This window comes from Pteropus medius, unplaced genomic scaffold, assembly GCF_902729225.1.
Source record: "Pteropus medius unplaced genomic scaffold, Ma_sr-lr_union100, whole genome shotgun sequence".
In the NCBI taxonomy this organism is placed as follows: Eukaryota; Metazoa; Chordata; class Mammalia; order Chiroptera; family Pteropodidae; genus Pteropus; species Pteropus medius.
Window position 1 is genome coordinate 679,633 of NW_024342474.1, and position 18,529 is coordinate 698,161.

At 46.5% G+C, this 18,529-nt stretch overlaps 2 protein-coding genes across 9 annotated transcripts; one reads left to right on the forward strand and one right to left on the reverse strand.

The window, feature by feature from the left end:
- Positions 1-3: 3 nt before the first annotated feature.
- Positions 4-13,075, reverse strand: PAN2 (poly(A) specific ribonuclease subunit PAN2). 7 transcript variants are annotated; one of them, XM_039865665.1, is made up of 26 exons: positions 12,939-13,075; positions 11,943-12,330; positions 9,324-9,493; positions 9,090-9,210; positions 8,844-8,921; positions 8,205-8,472; positions 7,442-7,784; positions 7,147-7,243; positions 6,159-6,278; positions 5,827-5,946; positions 5,439-5,567; positions 5,113-5,312; positions 4,856-5,001; positions 4,656-4,762; positions 4,355-4,453; positions 4,164-4,237; positions 3,910-4,057; positions 3,485-3,628; positions 3,289-3,348; positions 2,996-3,086; positions 2,244-2,401; positions 2,001-2,144; positions 1,690-1,869; positions 1,470-1,563; positions 1,011-1,208; positions 4-689 (listed from the first exon to the last, which is right to left on the reverse strand). In XM_039865665.1, exons 2-26 carry the CDS (start codon positions 12,222-12,224, stop codon positions 655-657), a joined length of 3,606 nt encoding a protein of 1,201 aa, XP_039721599.1. In that variant the 5' UTR covers positions 12,225-12,330; positions 12,939-13,075; the 3' UTR covers positions 4-654. The 7 variants fall into 7 exon arrangements, 6 of the variants coding, with proteins under 6 accessions (XP_039721599.1, XP_039721600.1, XP_039721598.1 ...); XM_039865666.1 differs by having other exon boundaries at positions 4,868-5,004; XR_005653438.1 differs by lacking the exon at positions 12,939-13,075 and having other exon boundaries at positions 1,011-1,240; positions 4,856-5,004; positions 11,943-12,260.
- Positions 12,994-18,032, forward strand: IL23A (interleukin 23 subunit alpha). 2 transcript variants are annotated; one of them, XM_039865707.1, is made up of 5 exons: positions 12,994-13,193; positions 14,793-16,522; positions 16,707-16,808; positions 17,317-17,463; positions 17,562-18,032. In XM_039865707.1, exons 2-5 carry the CDS (start codon positions 16,361-16,363, stop codon positions 17,721-17,723), a joined length of 573 nt encoding a protein of 190 aa, XP_039721641.1. In that variant the 5' UTR covers positions 12,994-13,193; positions 14,793-16,360; the 3' UTR covers positions 17,724-18,032. The 2 variants fall into 2 exon arrangements, with proteins under 2 accessions (XP_039721641.1, XP_039721640.1); XM_039865706.1 differs by lacking the exon at positions 12,994-13,193 and adding an exon at positions 13,257-14,634.
- The last annotated feature ends 497 nt before the right edge of the window (positions 18,033-18,529 follow it).

Below are 18,529 nucleotides of genomic sequence, written 5' to 3' on the forward strand. Positions count from 1 at the left end.
CAATAATATTTTTGTTTTTATTTTATAAAACATGCGGTTTAAAACAAACAAAATAAAAAAACAAGAAAACAAAACGTGGGACAGGAGAGTGGAGTGGATGGAAGACAGATGCTTCTCAGCTGTCAGCAGGAGTGTAGCCAGCAGCCAAGCTTCTGGACCCAAAGGCCTTTTTGGCAATGTTAGTCTTGGCAATACTGGTTTGCCGGGGTCACCAAGACTACATGCTGGCTCCTTCTGGCATCCCATGAGCAGTCAGACTTGAACTAGGTCTTAGCTACTGTTGGATCCGGTCACTGTCCAGTACATCAGTCCTTAGCTAAATAGGAATTGAGAGTTTTGGTTCCAGGATCTTCCTTGCCTGGATATTAATCAGCCAGGATATTTATTAAGAATACCAATTACTTTCCATCTGGGTCAATTCTAGACTCTGTTTCTGGCCCACTGTTTTGCAAAGGATGAGAAAAGAATCTGGCTCCTAGATCCTTTGCAACAATTCTGCTGCATTTCAGTTCTATTAATAGCACCATCTATAAACCCTGAGCAGGTCCAATTCTGGAAGTGGACAGGGTATAGCCAACATGAAAAGCCACATCCCTGTTCTGGGGCCACAGAACACTGAAGGGAGAGGCAGTAGTTCCTTGGGAGAGGGTGAGGTCAGAGCGCCAGCACTGAGGAGAAAACAGCTGCATCTGTCAGAGACAAAACCAAGAGCACTGATAAGTCTTAAGGTGGAGAAAAAGCACCTGGGATACTTCTTATGAAGGAAAAATCCAAGAGAAAAGAGGGCATGGACCTCCCACAAACATTTTAGAACTGGGCAAGAGGAGGTTAGGACCAATATAGAGTTTCAGTAACAAAATCTATTTCACTTTTGGGATAATGAAGTCCTTTACAAATATAAGGTAGGGCTGGTACTGTTGTTAACATCATCTTCATTACTGTGGTATAATCTTACATAGGCGATCAAAACCCACCCAGTCCAGTTTCCCTTGTCCCATCCCAAGCCTTACTCTTGGGACTTGTCTGGCCCTCAGGCTCAGGCACCTTCCAGTCCATCTTTCGGCCCTTCTCATAAAGACCCTTGAGCACTTTGTGGAAGGACTCTGGCTCAGTGCCATTTTTGCTTAGCTCTAGATACTTTCGGTAGAGCTGAAGGGCTGTGCGGGCATCCTCAATACTGTCATGGGTCTCCCCTTGAATCTTCAGGTCTGGGGGAAGTAGAGGTGGAATAGTTTGGGACCTAGCAAAGGAAGGTAAGAACGTGTCCCCTACTCACATCCCCAACTTCGGATAAACAATAAAAAACCTGACTGCCCTTAAGGGAAAGAGCCAAACACCATCCCTGGTACGCAATGGGGATACTGAAGCTAACTAAATCCATTAGTAACTCTCACCACTAACTTAGGGTCCCTCCAACACTTTTTCCTGCTCTTTCTTAATGAGCACCACTAGGGCTTTCAAGTACTCACCCAGAAAGTACCAAGCAAGAAATCGTAGGGAAATCATTCGTTTTCTGGGCATGTGAAACAGATAGACAGTGTCAAGGACCTGGTCCTTGGGCACCTGGCAGGGATAAAAGAATGGGAGGCTGAAGGTAGAGGATCCATAATTTCATATTCTCCAAAAGCATAATGTATACCCTAAGGGGTCCACACTCAAAGAAGACTCTTAAAAGGGCCCTGCCCGAACCATGAGATTGATGACCCGGAAGTCCTTCTGCAGACCATGACCCACAAACTTGACTCCGATGTCTATGAGAAAACGAAGTTTTAAGTAGGTAGACTTGAGAGTTGTGAGGTGCTTAGAGGAAATCTTCGCATCAAGGTCTCCTGGTTTTATCCCTGAGTACTGAGTCAAGTAATCCACCACCTAGGGACAGAGAAAAGGACAAGTCTCCAGGACGCGAGGTGCAAGGTCTCCCCCTACCACTCTTTCCTGAGTTCTAAAGCACTCTAAATAAGCACAGAGTCTGTCTCACTTGCACCTCCATGTCCTAATACCTGCTCCTGGGTAGAGATGTAGTCATCAATGAAGGGGATACCCTCATTAGGTCCCTGGCCCCGAACACAGGTAATCCTTGCTACTGACATCTGGCTTGGTTTGATGGTAGACTTGGTGCCATCACTGCGCAACTCTGCTTCCTCCTACGTGAGAAAAGTTAATACAGGAAGCAGAGAAATGCTTATGACTCCTAATATCCCCAGAGTTCTGTCCCAACACCCCTCATTTCTGCTCTTGGTTACCTCATTAAGGGTGACAAACTCAGCATCCAAGCCCACCAGGTCCCCAACCTGTGGCATCTCATTCAGCATCAGTGGAATAAAGGTAGTATGTGTTTTCCGCTGCTTCCGTGCAAGTGAGGCTTCAGCTAGCAGGACACTTGCCTCAATAGGGTTCTTGACTAGAAGAGAGAATCCAGAAGACAGATGCTGGGGACAGGGAAGTGACCAGGGGAGGGAAGCCCAGGTGGCTGACCAGAGACCAGGTCTATACTGTGATCCCTCAATCATGTGAGTAAACAGATCATGTTTGATGAAAACAGCAGGTAGATGGAACATATGAAATCAGAAAATTATCTTGAAATATAGTTAAGAAAAAAAGTCAACAGGAAAGAATAAAAATTTCACTTTGTATTTTAGCTTAGAAAACCTAGAAGACTGAAGTTACAGAGAAACTTCAGTTTAAAGGCACCAAACAAGGACTTAATAAGGAGTTCATCTCTAAAAGAAGAGATCTTTCACTTGGGGATAAGAATTAAGAGTCAAAATCATAATCTTAGCCATTTTGATCAGACTTCCCCCCATCACCTCTTTCCCATTACACCCTCAGGATCTCCAGCTTCTAACTTTAAGACCTGAAGAGCAGAAATCTCTGTAGTATCCCTGGAAATATTAACACTGGTTACAGATTCTAATCTTAACAAGCTATTTCCCAGGTCTCTTCCTGAAGACCAATCTAAACTGTTCATACCTTGGGTCTACTCTGTACCACTTACTGTTCAGGTTGTATTTGGAATTAAGATTCCTTTTGATGTAATAAAGGATAGCAGGCACTTTCCAGTTCATGTCAAACTGCACAGCTTCATGCTATAAAAGAAAAAGCACTTAATGGCCCCCTTTCCCTTTTTCCCCAAGTCAGAAGACAGGACTCAAGTGCTGTTTTTAGCTCTGCTAATGCTTTTTATTCTTGAGAACCCATCCCTTTCTCCTGGCATTCTCTAGGGCACTGAGGATGAGGATGCTAGGAAAAAGGGAGATGAAAGGAGGAATACAGTGTGTTATAACTAACCTTATCAATAGGTTCAATAAGAAAGTCATTGAAGAGATACCACTGCTGGTGGGTAACACCCTATGGAGATAAAGAGAAAAACTGATGCCAAAGTGATGGCTGGAACCAATCTAGCTCAGACCGAAGATAAGGACAGATCTGGGATTCCACTGTGGCCGCCACCAGGAGCGTCCCTGCCCTGTACTACTTCACTCACCTCCTTCCGTTGGTGGTAGGTCTCTCCAACTTTGATGTGAGCCACCAGGCTGCCCCCTGTGCGTGAGTCCAGGATGTGTACCACAGTAGCCATCAGGTCATACACATAGACACCATGCTCCTCCTCTGCCCTGGCTGGGCCCCACTGTGAGGGGGGTACCCAGGCTGCTAAGCTAAGTTTAAGGATGGGGGAGGAAGGGGAATGGGGATAGAGGACTGGGACTTTGGGGTATGGGATGGGGGACCAGGGTGGGTTATTTCCATTCTAGCCCAACAGTAAACTGAGTCACTTCGGAAAAGCCCACAACTGGTAAATACTCAGCCTTATTCCCTTTCTTTTCTCTATAGTAAGTTCCACCTTCCCCCTGCCCTGCTTCTGACCGTCTTTCTCTCCATTACCCCTCCTCTTCCCAATTTTCCAACAACCTGCATCTCATCCACATCAGTCCAATTGCAAACATCTAGTCCTTTGTTCTTGGTCATCTTCATACGAATGGAGAAAGGAAGCCAGACATTCTTTAACTCCTCAATGGAAGGACACATCAGCATGCCCTCTGGACTCCCAAGTTCCTTCCTATCAGAACAGGAGAAATGGAAATATGTTCTGAGGAGATCTAGCCAATGACATGAGGAGCCACTGAGTAGTTCAATCCTTTGAGCACTCCCAAGACAGTACCTACCAATTAGCCAAAGTAAACTCCTTGTTCTTGGAGATTTCCCCACCATGCTTCTTTATTGCCATCTTGAAGGCAACCTGAACACAAAGGAGAAAATATCTGATCCCTCAGGAACATTAAACATATTTGGAAGTCAGAAAAGGGGAAAAACTAAAAAGTACTCCTAAGGCCCTGTTTCCAGCCCTAGTCCTTACCTCAGCCTGCATTCTCCAGAAGTCAGCTTCTTTCAAGCTATTCACTTCACAATTGATGACAAGAATATCTGGCAGATGGCGGATGTTGCGGGTCTGAATCTGAGAGGATAAAACAAACAAGGAATGGCAGAGAGCCTACAGGGAAAGAAACCTGGAAAGGAACAGTAAAACCTGGATCTGTATCCTCAAACTGGGGTTCTTCCCCTCCCTATTGATCCCTGGATGGCAGTGCTGACCTGGCCAGCCCCAGATGAGAACTATGGCTGAGTTCCCAACATGACCAGTGCAATAGTCCACTCACCGTGGGCTGGTACTTTTCACAGTTGTCACACCAGGCCTGTGTATTCTGCTCCAGACAGATGCTTCGCTTTAGTACCTGAGCAAAGTCACAGTTCTTCCCAGTTTTATCTGTGGGGAAACTGGCTGCTTCACTCCAGGTTCTCCCTTCTACTCACCGTTAGCATTAGCCCCCCCAATACCCTCTCCAGCTACAGGGTATACCACTGTTGCTACCCTCAGGGTAGGAGAGCGTGAAGAGCAGGGTGGATGAGGCTCGCACGGTCTCACTGCCACAGCGGCAGAGGCTGCAGTTCTCCATTTCACAGCTGAACAGCTGCCCAATGACAGAGTCCCCCGATGAGCAAAAGCTGCTAAGGGTGGGAAGGGTGATATATGTCCACTGAGGGAGTTAGGAGACCCTGTAAGTCACAGAGGGGCCTGTCATGGTGGCTTTAACTATTCCTGTCCTAATTCCATACCTGCCTCCAGCACCTCGATAAGCTTGGGGTACTTCCAGCTCCTGCATGTCCTGATGCAGTTGAGTGAGAATGAAGCGATTCCACCTCTGAATGAGCCTGGCCAGATTGCCCTTGCCCGAAGCCTCGTCTGAGTCAGCCAGGATCAGACCAAGGGCTGAGGCTTCAGGAATAGTGCGGAATGCCCGAAGAAAATTACTGCCCTGGAATCCAGAAGTGTGTTGGTGGAAAGGGGTTATTTTCTCTTTCGTGGCCATTTTCACAGTGATGTCTCTGCTTGCTATCCACCTCCCTTCTCTTTTAGTTGTCCCAGGTCTCCAGGCACTGACCTGACAAGGGTCACCTCGGGAGAGGTCCAACATGTGGAATAGGAAGCCCAGCTCACATGCCAGGCAGAACTCCTTCTGGCAAAGGTGGTTCTGGATTAGGCAGCGAACAGGCTCCAGGAAATAGAGCACCTGGAGGGAAAAGCAGAACTGACTCAAGCAACTGCTACGGGGAGGAAGAGGGATGGAAGGGTTAAGTGAGCTGGGGGAGTCCACTGAAGAAGTGGAGCTCACAGAGGAGACTTGAAGGGCATGGAACAAGAAAGAATAGTAGAGGAGGCTGTGGTAAAGTGGGCTTGGTTGGGGAGACATGGAAAAAGAGTATGGGTTGTGGGGCCACAGAGACGAAAGGCAACAGACATGTTTAAGTCACAGGAATACCCACCCTTACCTGGATCATGCAGTTACAGTAGGCATTGGGGATGTGAGGCTCTAATCCAGCAAACAGGGTCTTATTGTAGTGTTTGAAGTCAAAGTCCTCTAGCCCTAGCTTGGAGTATTTGATGGTCACCTGAGGCAGAAACAGTCTGAGCAAGATGAAGATATCCTCAGAGTCCCCTAATCTTCACAGAACCCATAACCTTCCGTAAAACCTCCCTCCTGAGTCCAGGGTGGTAGGTGAAGGCTTCTCGACTGAGTCCTTCAGTCCTTTCCCATATGACCCCCTTCCCTGGAACCTTTTCCCACATCCCAGAGGGCTCCTTCCTCGGTATCCCTCAGCACCTTGCGATATTTCTTAGAGACCATGTGGAGATATGGCTCCTCTTCCCGCCCTATTGGTGACTCAGTGACCTGGCTGAAGCTGTCAAATTCACTGTCTGACTCCTTGAGTCGGTAAGGAATCTAGAATTTTTAAAAAGAGGTAACCTTGTTGGATGTCTTAAGACATCTTTTGTTCCCCTTACCCTTATCCCAACTTTGAAACAGACACCAAGTTCTCAACCTTCTGATTTTTTTTTTCATAGGGTTTTCAGCATTCACAGCTTCTTTTTCATTCCCAGTGCTATCATCCTACCTCACCACAGCTGAACAACTGTGATGGCTTCCATGCTGGGCTCCCCACATTCACTCTGTACAGCATACCGCAACCAAACTAATCCTCCCAAACTGTCCCTTTCAGTGCATCACTTCTTCCACCACACATTGGATTTTAAGGCCTTACAATCAGGCTCTTTCCAACCCTAATCACGCTATTTCCCAATACTGACAGCCACTCCAGCCACATAGTAGAGTCTCCATCAGGTACCCCTTTCGTAGTTGTGTCTCTTGAGACCTTTACTAACACTGATCTTTTGTCTTGAACGTGCTCTGCTGTTATTTCTACTTACCCATGTCTCACTTCTCCAGCTCAATATCCACGTTAGTACGCCTTCCCTGACCACTCTAGCCCAGAGTAAAATTTTCCCTCCAAAAAGCTCAGGCAATGAATGCTTACTTATGACATTCCTCCAGCATTTAACAACAGAACATAATTTGTTATGGGTAGATCTTATCTTCATCAACCAAATACTACTTAAGAGCAAGGACCCTATCTTTTATGTCTCTGAATCCTCCCTAAAACCTACCTTCATAGTACCTTCAATTTAGTAGGCTTCAAAAAAATCTTTACTGACTACAAACAAAAACTACTGAAGACTAATAAAGGAAAAAGACGGGAGAAATGCCAGTGGGCTGGGTGGGGAGGGGCTGACCTTCTCCCTTCTGAACATACCTGATTACGAAGCCTGGTACGGGGATTAGGGGCATAGCCAATGAAGCCCACCTTCTTCATGGTGCGCAGAATCTCTGCATCCACAGGGGGTGCTCGCCTATAATATATCATAGTTCTAGGACTTGAAGGTTGCAGTATCTGCCCGATCCCCAATCCCCAAGGGGCCAGAAAAAAAGAAAATACTGAAGGTAGACATCAATCAGGAAAGAAGCAGAATAATAACAGGGCTTGCAGAGAATCTCAGTATCTCAGCCCTTTACCCCTCCCCTCTTTTGGCCCAGATGAGAGATACAACCTGGGAGCTGGAGCAGAGTTGGCAGCAGGCCAATCGGAGAGAAGAGTGTCAGTGGTGAGTGGGACAGGGATGAGAGAAAGAGGCAGCAGGTCCTGGCTCCAGTCCAGAGGAGGCAGTGAGTCCACAAGACAGGGCAAAGCAAACTCGGTTTCCCGGGAGTAGGGGTTGAAGGAAGGCTCAGGGGAGTCAGTCCAGAGGTGTACGCAGCCCTCAGAATCCCCAAAGGCCAGGGCCTGCTTGCTGGCTGACACATCAAACGTCATCAGCAGAGGTCCCACAGGATTCACATGAAAGATGTCTGCTGGGTTGGCCAGGCCTGTGGGCTCACAAAACTGGCATTGCCCTAGGAAGAAGGAGGAGGCCCACTGAGCAAGCCCTGTAAGGCAAAAGGGAACCATCCTTTGTGCCCTTCCTACCCTCTTCCCTTGGTATCAAAGAAAGATGGGCTCCAAATCCATTCCTAGAGATAGAGAAAACACCATCTAATGCCTTCCCATAAACCACAGTGAGGTTTGTTATGCAGCAAAGGGCAGTTTTACAGTTGATTTGCCGCCTGCTCCACTTTCATTTTTTTCTGTGTTCTTCACACCCAGGGAGAAAATAAAAACTTTAATCTCTGACCAAACCTAAGCGAGACCGGCACGCTCTGCTGAAAGGTTACTTTTTTCCCCAACAAAGAAGTTCCTGGGAGTATACTCCTTCTGGCACCTAGTTCTCTTTTGCTTGTCAATCCCTTTCACACCGTCTTACATCCCCTTCATACCTGACTGGGAGATGATAGCAAGACGAGAAGTATATGTAGGGATGAAGCGCAAGAAGGCAGGATCCACATGTACTTGAAGTGGTGTGATGGCACGCATCATGCGCAGATCATACACTTTGAGGAAACGGTCACACGCGAGGCCAGTGAGGCGGCTGGAGAAGCCGCAGGCGGCCAAGAGGTTGCCATGCACATCAAAATCTGACAGACTCCCTGAGAAAGCATCGAACTCATGCTCCACCTTAAAAGTACGAAGGTCTCGCAGGGAGATCTGAAGAAGAGATAACTGGGTTAGCTACCAAAGCTGTTATCAGAAAGTACCTGTTAGGAAACTACCTAATCCTGTCCCTACAAAAAGAACTATGGCTCTAGGATATGGGCGATTAAACCACAGAAAGGGCAAAAAGAGAAGCCAAGGGCTGGAAGGGACCCCAGAGAGAACTCTTGTTTACCCTTTTGCCTCTAAGACACCTAGTTACAACAGAAAACATGAGGCTGAAAGATAATCTCATAGTATAACATGGCAGGATAGGAATTCGATTCACTCTTCCTTTCCTCCCAACCGCAGCCCTACAATTGAGGGAAAGGTTGAGCCCAGTCACATATCTGGTGAAACAGGGAGGAAAAATGGAACTTAGCCACTTTGCCAGATGTGTGGCCACAGAAGAAGAAGCGGTTTGACTGTCTCATGATGGTGACTCCAGGTGTCTCGACTGCATACTGGGGAGAGAAGCAAGAGAAATCAGTAAAAATGATTCTTCCTACAAACCAAAAGAACAGAAAGGTCGCACATATATCTTAGGTATGTTCCCAGCCCAGGTATTATCCACTGCCCCTGCCATAAAAATCTAAGACCCTGCTTGGGTCTTTTGTGCCCCATGCTTATACCTTCTGAGTCTCCTGGACAGTATTAAGGTCAATCTCCAAAATGTGGTTCTGCAGCCCACCAACGAGTAGTGTGCTGCTGTCAGTCAGCAGGAGACTGTGCATATCCTCATTCTCATCCAGCCTGTGAGGGAGAGGAAAGGCTATGAGGCCAGGGTCTGAAAAGCTTCCAATCCTTTAGCCTTCCCACTCTATAAGGGACCCCCTTTCTGAGACTAGAGCTGAGAAGCCACTTACAAGTAATCAAATATAATGAGGCCACCACGGGCCATATACTTGAGGTTGTTCTTGGTGAGAAAAAGGATACCATTCTCCAGGCTCTGAATTTGCCGAATGTCATCACTACCATTGACCTGAAAGGATGAGTAGCGCTCCAAGGCTGGACCAAAAAATGAAGTGGCATGACCCTGTAGGGGACAAAAAGATGAGACACCCCCAGAGTGGAGGCGTAGGGCCATCCCAGATACAAGTCAGGGACTAGACATTACTCAGCTTTCTTTCCAATCTTGCTTCCTGGCCTTTCTGGCTAGCAGCAACAAAGATATAAGGGTAGACGCCAATCTTAGTGACAAATAAGACTGACAATACCATCTTATATTTGTTCAACACTTTACAAAGTACCATTGTAAACTCTGCCTCATTTTATCCTCACAATGACTCTGCTGAAAGGTAATGGCTCAGTTAGTCTGAACAGTGTTCAGCTCAGGAACGTAGGTCCAAACCGTCACTGGCCAGATGGCTTTCTTATGTTCCACAGTCAAGTCTTAATCTCTATCAACCATGTGGGAAATGTGTACTGTGGGTCAAAGGCTGAAAAAGAGAGAATGTGAAACTCATTCTACCCTTGGCTCCTATGATTTCATTCACTCCTGGCTTCTCTCCTGACTTAGCTCATCATACCCTCTCTTTATGTGCTTCCTTTCTGGCCACTCTTGAAACATGGCTATTCCCAGCCCATTATCTTCTCACTCTACTTATTTTCCTAGGTAATCTCATCTACTCTCAAGGTTTTAACCATCCATTTTAAAACTGATAAACCCTAATTTTCTTCCCTAGTCCAGACCACTGCCTTAAGCTTGACTTAAACATCCAAATACCTACTAAACATCTCTCCTTAGATATCCCACAAGAACCTCAAACTCATTACATCCCAAACTAAATTCACCATTTTTACCCCATTTCAGTTCTTCTGTATTCTCTATGGTAACATGATCTACCTGGCGGACCGAGTCACTGGTAGTTAACTTGTCTTGTTTATTTTACTTCCTAAATATTTTCCAAATCTGTTCTCATATAAGCATCTCTACAGTGCTTCACTCAGGCCTTCATCATATTTTATGTGAACTACTACAACAGCCTACACACTGATCTTAAGAGTCCTACCTCATCCCGCTTAAATCAACTCTATACTGCTACCTCAGTACTCCACCGAAGATGCAAAATGGACCTTGTCATTCTGGATAAAAATGTCTGGTGGCCTGAAGGATGAAGTCTAAGCTCTTTTAACATAGCATATGAGGTTTTTCTAGAATGGTCTTCCCTCAGATGTCCATGGCTCCCTCCCTCCAAGATAGCTTAGAATGCACATCCTGGCCTGCATCCTGTTCTCTACTCAAATGTGACTTTATCAGAGAAACTTTCCCTGACCATCTATCTAAAGTAGCAACATCTCCTACCCTTCATTAACTCAACATCCTTATTCCACTTAATTTTTCCAACACCTGATACATTATAAATGTATTTTTGTTGCCTTTTTAAAACGCTTATTCCAAACCCAGACCCCAGAGCAAGGTTTGGCACTTAGTAGGTACTCAAAAAACACTAGCTGAATGAACAAATGTCTAACTTTTCAGTTTCATCTTCCAAACCAGTAAACACTAATTGCTTGTAGTTCTGGCATTCTACAATCACTATGCTGTGTGTTACCTTTGTTTACCCCCACTGCTTTCGCCAAGATAGCATTTTCCTCTCTTATTCACCTGACTTCTACTCACCTCTCAAGACTCAGTTTGGGTGTCACTTTCTTCTTGAGGTCCTCTGACTCTCTTCTATGCTCACCAGTACCCAGTATCTATTTTCACATTGACATTTAGTAGTTTACATCCTAAATTCATAATTATTAAGTCAAGTAGTTGTTTCTTCTAAAGTACCATAAATTATCTGTTTATATGTCTTTTTCCTCATTGTCCTGTAAACTCCTTGAGGGCAAAGATTATGTTTTATTCAGCTTTATTCCCTGAGTCTAGCATAGCAGTAGATACTGCACACTGAAATGAATGTACTACCAAAAAAATTCATTCTTTCCAATGGAAAAACAATTCACACCTTATGGAAAGTAAATTAGTAAATCAAGGCTAGCATGTTATTTCTTATAAAATCTTCAGGCTCCCTAGTGTACTGGCAGTATGGATATATATTTTTAAAAATCAACATTGATAACTGCTCTCAGAGACTAAAATCAGGCAGAAAAGACAGTCTGTGTAAGATATACAGAAACATGCATTAAACATTCTATAATTACAAAAATGGAAAACAGTGGAGGGACATTAGATATTGGATTTGGATGGCTACAGACTGATAGGTACACTTATCAAAATTAATCAAAGCATGGAATGGGCCAACTGTGGTAGAAGTGGAATGCCGTCTGAAAAAGAACACCTACGTACCATCCCTGGATTCCATGACTCCCTCTTTCTCTCTCCACACCCTTTCTTTTGGCTTGACTTAGAGATCTAACTTATTCTCATCACCTCAACTTAGCTCTGGCTCCCTGCAAAGCAGCTGTCCTGGGGCTAAACCCAGATAAAACACATTCAACATCTCCTTTCAGCCTTTACAAAGGGGTACAGTTCTTACCCCGTGGCTTCCCACCCACAGCATCTCCTCGTGCAAGTCAAAGTGGGAGACGGAGACAGGCACACCCACTTCAGCCACCACACTGTGCAATTCAGAGTAGACACCTTCCATAATGTGCACTGATTCCTGGACAGGAAGAGCCTCCAAGGCCACTCCCTCTGGGTCCAGCTCCACATTCTGTAGCAGACTTGGATTCAGGTGGGCATCCAGGACAGGGTCCAGGGCAGAATGCATTGCCGGGGCATATTCTGCCAGTCCAGGGTCCAGACCCTCGAAGTTCATGATGACGGCGGCAGATTAAACCTGTATTACACCCTACCTTGCCACAGTCCCTTTAGAAACCTGACCCAACAACCTTCAGCAGGATAGCACCAGTGGGCATCCTGGCCTGCAAAGGGAAAGAGGTAGCTGAGTCAGGGGTAGGCCCACGTACTTGTATTTAGTGTATTTTTGGTTATATGGGCAGGAGTAAGATGAGGCAGGTGGGTAGGAAGCAGGAAAGAAGGGGATAGACAGCAGGGCAGAGGTGAGAGAAATGTTGTCCCTCTTCTCCTCTAGGCCCTCTGTGGTCCGCACCACCCTACTATCTAACCTAATCTTTGACTTCCCTTTCAGTTCCCTTCAGGCCTGCTCGCTTGCCTGGTTCATCCCTGAACCATTAGTGGAAGGAGCAGCAATTTCGGGAGTAGGAATTAGATAGAGGGGTGTAAGGTGCTCGTTCCTCAAAATAAGGGGAGTTGGGAGGTGAGAACAAGAGAAGTCAGTTTCCCAGAATCCTCTGTTATGTTACCCAGGATTCTCTACGGGAAAACAAGTATGGCCAGTTACCCACAACTGGGGCGGGGGTAGGGGTACGTGATGGAAATGGCTAGTTACCCAGAATTCCCTGGGGGAACCAGAGAAATCAACTACCCAGAATTCTCCCCCGGCGGCGGGGAGGGATTAGGGCAGGGGTCAGATGTGTTCCTGGGATGCTTACGGGGATTGAGTCATTACCAAGATTTCTCCATGGCGGATATTTTGGAGCGCGTGGAATTTAAACGAGTAGGGGTAGAACAAGCGCCGTCAGCTCCGTGGGAAATTCCAGTTTCCCCAGTTCTCCCCCGCGCCTCACGCTCAACCTAACCCTGCACCGGAAAGGAGGTGGACTCTCAGTCGCAGCTTCCAATCAGGAATGCTTTGGGGCTCACCTCAGCCAATCAGAAGGAGCCAAGTGCAGACGGCTCCGCGTGAAGAGTGAGGCGGCTCTGGGTAAGAACAAGGGTTACGGTGCGCCGATAGGGACAAATGTAGTCAAGGCCTGGCTGTGTTTGACATATGTTGTTAAAAAGTAACCGCTCTCCTTTTAAACCTTCGTTGAACAACATTAGAGAATGCCAGTTTGGAAACCGAACTTTTATGCTCTCTGTAACTTTAGAAACTATAATAAGAGACGCCCAAGGCAAAGTACTAGGAATCGATTGCTGGGTATTCCCAGCCTGGTGTAGTCCACCCCCTCTTTATGCGGTGCTCTTGTAAGCCACTCCGTCGCCGCTGACCCTGTTGCCCCCGAAACTCTGGCATTTCCTATCACAGATATGGACGAGAAAAGAAGGAAGCAGGAGCCAACATGCTAACACGGCCCAAGCAGCTGCGTCTTCTACAATTCTAACAGCATCCATCTGAAACTCCCATCTGTGATTATGACCTCCCCAGAGGCACCGGTGATATTCCTAGGGAACAGGACCCCTCAACTGTCAAATTCCCCTAGCTCGTGGAGCTGGACATTACCCCTCAGCGTGGCAGGAGCACGGCAAATTGAGACATTTGCTTTCCCTATAGTCTTACAAATTTAGCGTCAACAGTTATTCTGAGGGATTTTAGGGGCCTAACTCAGCTTTAACTGTTTTGGAATGGATCCAAGTTGTGAGATGTCTCCAAGGCACTTTAGCTCAGTTTCTAAAGGCCACATAGAGGGCCTCTTTGGTGGAAGGAATTCCTCACAGAAGATACATTTTCCTCAGTAAACACTGGTACTTGGACCTTCGTAAAAAGACCCAGAATTTAGACTTCCAGGACTCAGCATGTTCCTAACCTCGGTCAGAGGTCATAGACTGAGAGAAAAACAACTCGAAGGGTCTCTCAAATTAATCTGATTTCACAGGTCCCTAGGTTTAAAATCTCGCAAAATGGTTGGTGCTGGAAGATCTAGACAGTCAAATTGAGAAAAACTTCACAGACCCATGATAATGCAGGGCCTGAGATACCCAGAGATACCTGGGCTAAATGATCTACTTTATAAAGATGCTCTGTGTCTCCTCATAGTGTCTAAAATAATGGAACAATTGAGAATGCAGGATGGGAAGCCAGATTGTCTGCACTGGAATTCTGGCCACTTAGCTGATCTTGGACAAGTTACTTATCTCTGTGCCTCAGTTTCCTCATCTGTTTTATGGGGATGTTAATAGTACCTATCTCACTGGGTTGTTGTGAGAATTAAATGGGTTAATACATGAAAAGTGCTTAGATCAAGTACTTGGCATAAAGTGAGACTCGGATATATATTAGCCACTATTATTAACCACCTGGAAGAACTTCAGTTGGATTTGGAGTCTGGGCATCCAACTGAAAAATCTACTTAGGAATGTTTTGTGAGTGTGATTTGCATAACGGTTGAAGCCCTGCTGACATCAAGGACTCCCTGCAGCTCCAGGTCAGATCTAGTCCTGGAAGTAGTTCCTGCCACACAACAGTCCCACAACTGCCCCACCAACCTTGCTTCCTACCCAACTCTGAAGCACCAGGAAGTGAAACAAAGCAGCAGAGCACCATGCCTCCACCTCACCCTTGTCCTTTTATCCCATCTCCCAGGGCTCCACTTCCTCCTCCTCCTCTTCACCTTTCATCTCCTGTACTTCAGGGATCCCAGAATGGGGACCAGCGGTGAGAAAGCATAGAACACATTATACAAAAGTGAGGTGAGCTCCCCTACTTCCAATCCCACCACCAATTTCCTTATTTTGTGTATCCATCATATGTGGGGAGAGGCAACCGTTTCTCACTCAAACTGAGATAACCTCTCTGATGCTGGAAATGTTTTATCCAAAGGGTGGATTTACCAGAGAGTCATATTTGAATCAGAAGTTTCACTGGGTAGTTTTGAATTATTCTAAGGGAGACCTCTGTCAAGGGTTTCTCAGAGGAATAGGGTCAACCTCTTGGGGAGGCTTTGGGAGCCATCAGTGTGGTCACCCATGGCCTCATTCTGACGTCCAAAGTGTCCTGGGACCCTCCACTGGGGTTGGGGCAGCCCCAGGTTTGGACCACCCTCCACTCCTACGCCTAACCTCCCACTCTCAGCTGGATGTTGCATCAGGGAGGGTGATGAAATCAGTGTCAGCGGATTTTACCCATGGATGCAACAGGCTGAAGGACTGGTCAGGGTCATTGACACTGTGCACCTTCAACCACCCAGAACTCCTGGACTTCTTAGGCATGGCACAGGAGCTGCAATATCTAAATTGGACTTCTAGCCCTTGCTTACACTGGTGTCCCAAAAGGACCAATAGCTGAATCCCACAGAGCCCCATGAAGCTTTGGGCCACTAAGGTTGAAGAATCAGATGATTCTTAGCAACAATTCCCTCCCTCCAACAGCCCTCCTACCCTCCACAGTGAGGCCTGAAATGAGGAAACAGTAACACTTTATACAGTACTTATATAGCTGTCTCGTTCTCAAAATGCCTTCATGTCCATTCTCTCTCCCAGTTAAAATAACACTGTTCTCAATGGAGAAAAACCCCCTTATTTTTAGATAGAGGGCATCTGGTGGAAATCATACTTCATTCCAAACTGAGCTTGCCATGTCATTGGGAGATAAATGAATGCTTCTGTTTTGGTTTTTCCTCAGGCAGGAGGAGGTGAGGAAATTAGGTTTCGGGTTGGGGGTGGGTGGTTTATAGCTTTGAGAGGCAAAAAGATGAGGAAAAGGTTAAACAGGAAGGAACTTGAGACTAGATTCATTTAAATATTTGTTACTCCCACCCCCACAGCCTTCTATAGCCATTTCGATTCCTGGAGAGCATTACACATATGTTCCCATCCCAGGCCTCCAGCCACAGCAACCACACGAGTCATTTCCCCTGGAACTGAGGCTGCATACCTGGGCTCCCCATGGAGGGGAATGATGCAGGGAGGGGAATCCCACCTGCTGTTGAGTCACCTGCTAGTATAAAGGGAGGGTGTTACAATGCAGGGACCTTAAAAAGACTCGGAGACAAGGGGAGAAAAACAAGAGAAGCAGCTCAGAACCTCCGAGGGAACCAAACCAGAGACGCGCAGAACAAAGAATCAAGCTCAGAGCAAGGGGAAGTGGGTAGAGATTCCACAGGGACTGGTGCAAGGCAAAGAGCCAGCCAGACTTGAGAAACAGGCACCGAGATGCTGGGGAGTAGAGCTATGATGCTGCTGCTACTGCTGGCCTACCCTGCTCTGGGCTGGGCTGTGCCCAAAAGCAGCAGCCCTGCCTGGGCTCGGTGCCAGCAGCTCTCACAGAAGCTCTGCACACTGGCCTGGAGTGCACATCCACCAATGGGACATGTGGTGAGTGGCAGCCTCTGGAACCAAACAGGAGTCTCTCCAAGCTCTCCAAGGCTGCAGTGGAAGACTGTGGCGTTGGGTGGAAGCTAGAGGGTTAGGGCTCCTGGGGAAGTCATGGGCCTCAGGGTCCAAGTGGGGTTCGAAAGTACATATTTTATTTCTTCTCTCTTCCCAACCTCTCCTCCAGGATCTACCAAGAGAAGAGGGAGATGACGAGACTACAAATGATGTCCCCCATATCCAGTGTGAGGATGGTTGTGATCCTCAAGGTCTCAGGGTCAACAGTCAGGTACCAAGATGGGCTGGGCCACAAGGAAGAGGGGACATATCTTGGCATGATGATGGTGAATTAGTAAAAGTTCTATCTGTCCTTGTCTGTTCAAGCTGTTATATGTAACAACATACCACAGACTGGGGAATTTATAAACAAATTTCTCACAACTCTGGTGACTGTGAGAAGTAAATCTCCAGGTCCATACCCAAGGAAATCAGGGTGCCAGCATGATTGGGTGAGGATCCTTTTCCAGGTTGCAGAGTTCTCATTGTATCCTCATATGACAGAGCTAGGGTGCTCCCTGGTCTCTTTTATAAGGCATTAATGACCTAACCACTTCCCTAAGGCCCCACCTCCTGATATCATCACATTAAGGGTTAGGATCTCAACATGTGAATTTTGTGGGGACACAAACATTCAGATCATAGTAGTGTCTAAGAATGGCAAAGAACTGCATGGATCTTTGGTGAATGAAGTGGGAAGAGGTTATCCATTTTCTTTCACTGCTTTCTTTTCTCCCCAGTCCTGCTTGCAAAGGATCCACCAGGGCCTGGTGTTTTACGAGAGGCTGCTAGGCTCAGACATTTTCACAGGAGAGCCTTCTTTGCTCTCCAGTGGCCCTGTGATCCAGCTTCACGCCTCCCTTTTGGGTCTCAGGCAACTCTTGCAGGTATGAATTAGGAGTCTGGAGGATGGTGGCTTGCAGTCTCTGACAGACTGGGTGGTGAAGAATCTAGAGTCTTCTCTAATAGTGTCCTGTCCTTTCAGCCTGAGGGGCACCACTGGGAGACTGAGCAGACTCCAAGCCCCAGTCCTAGCCAACCATGGCAGCGCCTCCTTCTCCGCCTCAAGATTCTTCGCAGCCTCCAGGCCTTTGTGGCTATAGCTGCCAGGGTCTTTGCCCATGGAGCAGCAACCCTGAGCCCCTAAAGCCAACAGCTTAAGGATGGCACCCAGATCTCCATGGCTCAGCAATGCAAAGATGAACTTATCAGCCACGGTGCCTGTGAGCCAACAAGTGAATCAGTCCATTAATTTTAATGGGACTTCCATGTATTGAAAAATTACCAATACCGACTCACTTATAATGCTGACCTAGGACATGTTGAGTATTTATTAGCTGGAAAGGGAAAATTTGGGAATTTGGGTATTTATCCTCACAGCAGCAGTTTAGAGAAAAGGAGTATTTATTATATTTATATTGAATTATGCACTTTTTTCAATAAACATTTATGTGGATATGAGTCTAATTTCTAGGTTTGGTTTGGAAAAAGAAACGATGAAAAAATAGGGCCAAGGGACTATAAAATGCATCCTTCTACTCAGCAGGGCTACGGTGGAGGGGGTATTTCCTTATGACTTTCTGGTGTATAGAGTAACAGATCTTTTGGGTCTTGATCCCTGCATGGCTAAACGAGATGAATGGGATTACAAGGAGTTGAGATTAGGAAGTGGGGCCTCTTCCCTGTTTTCTTGGCCAACAGTGTATTTGGCCAAAGACAAGAATCATGATCACTATAGTATCAAAAGTCAGAGGCATTTGAGCAGGAAGGGCAGTCCAGGAAGATAAAAGTAAATCCCCCAAACTAATGGGATTCTCCCTTAAGAGACATCTGTGGGCCCCTTCAGAAGGGAGTTTGATTACCCAGTTGAACGAGAACCCTAAGGGATTAGTGATTATTTCCCTTCCTTTTCTCCATTGTCACAACATCAAAAAGGCATGGGCTTTAGAGTCA

What these genes read in the sequence shown, in the direction of transcription:
- PAN2 (XM_039865664.1), bottom strand. Translation starts at nt 12,224, where the DNA reads ATGAACTTCGAGGGTCTGGACCCTGGACTGGCAGAATATGCCCCGGCA. An exon ending in CTCATTATATTTGATTACTT is followed by an intron (nt 9,211 to 9,323) that starts GTAAGTGGCTTC and finishes TCTCCCTCACAG; the next exon opens with GCTGGATGAGAATGAGGATA. An exon ending in GTGGCCACACATCTGGCAAA is followed by an intron (nt 8,473 to 8,843) that starts GTGGCTAAGTTC and finishes TCTCTTCTTCAG; the next exon opens with ATCTCCCTGCGAGACCTTCG.
- IL23A (XM_039865707.1), top strand. Translation starts at nt 16,361, where the DNA reads ATGCTGGGGAGTAGAGCTATGATGCTGCTGCTACTGCTGGCCTACCCT. An exon ending in ATCCACCAATGGGACATGTG is followed by an intron (nt 16,523 to 16,706) that starts GTGAGTGGCAGC and finishes CCTCTCCTCCAG; the next exon opens with GATCTACCAAGAGAAGAGGG. An exon ending in GTCTCAGGGTCAACAGTCAG is followed by an intron (nt 16,809 to 17,316) that starts GTACCAAGATGG and finishes TTTTCTCCCCAG; the next exon opens with TCCTGCTTGCAAAGGATCCA.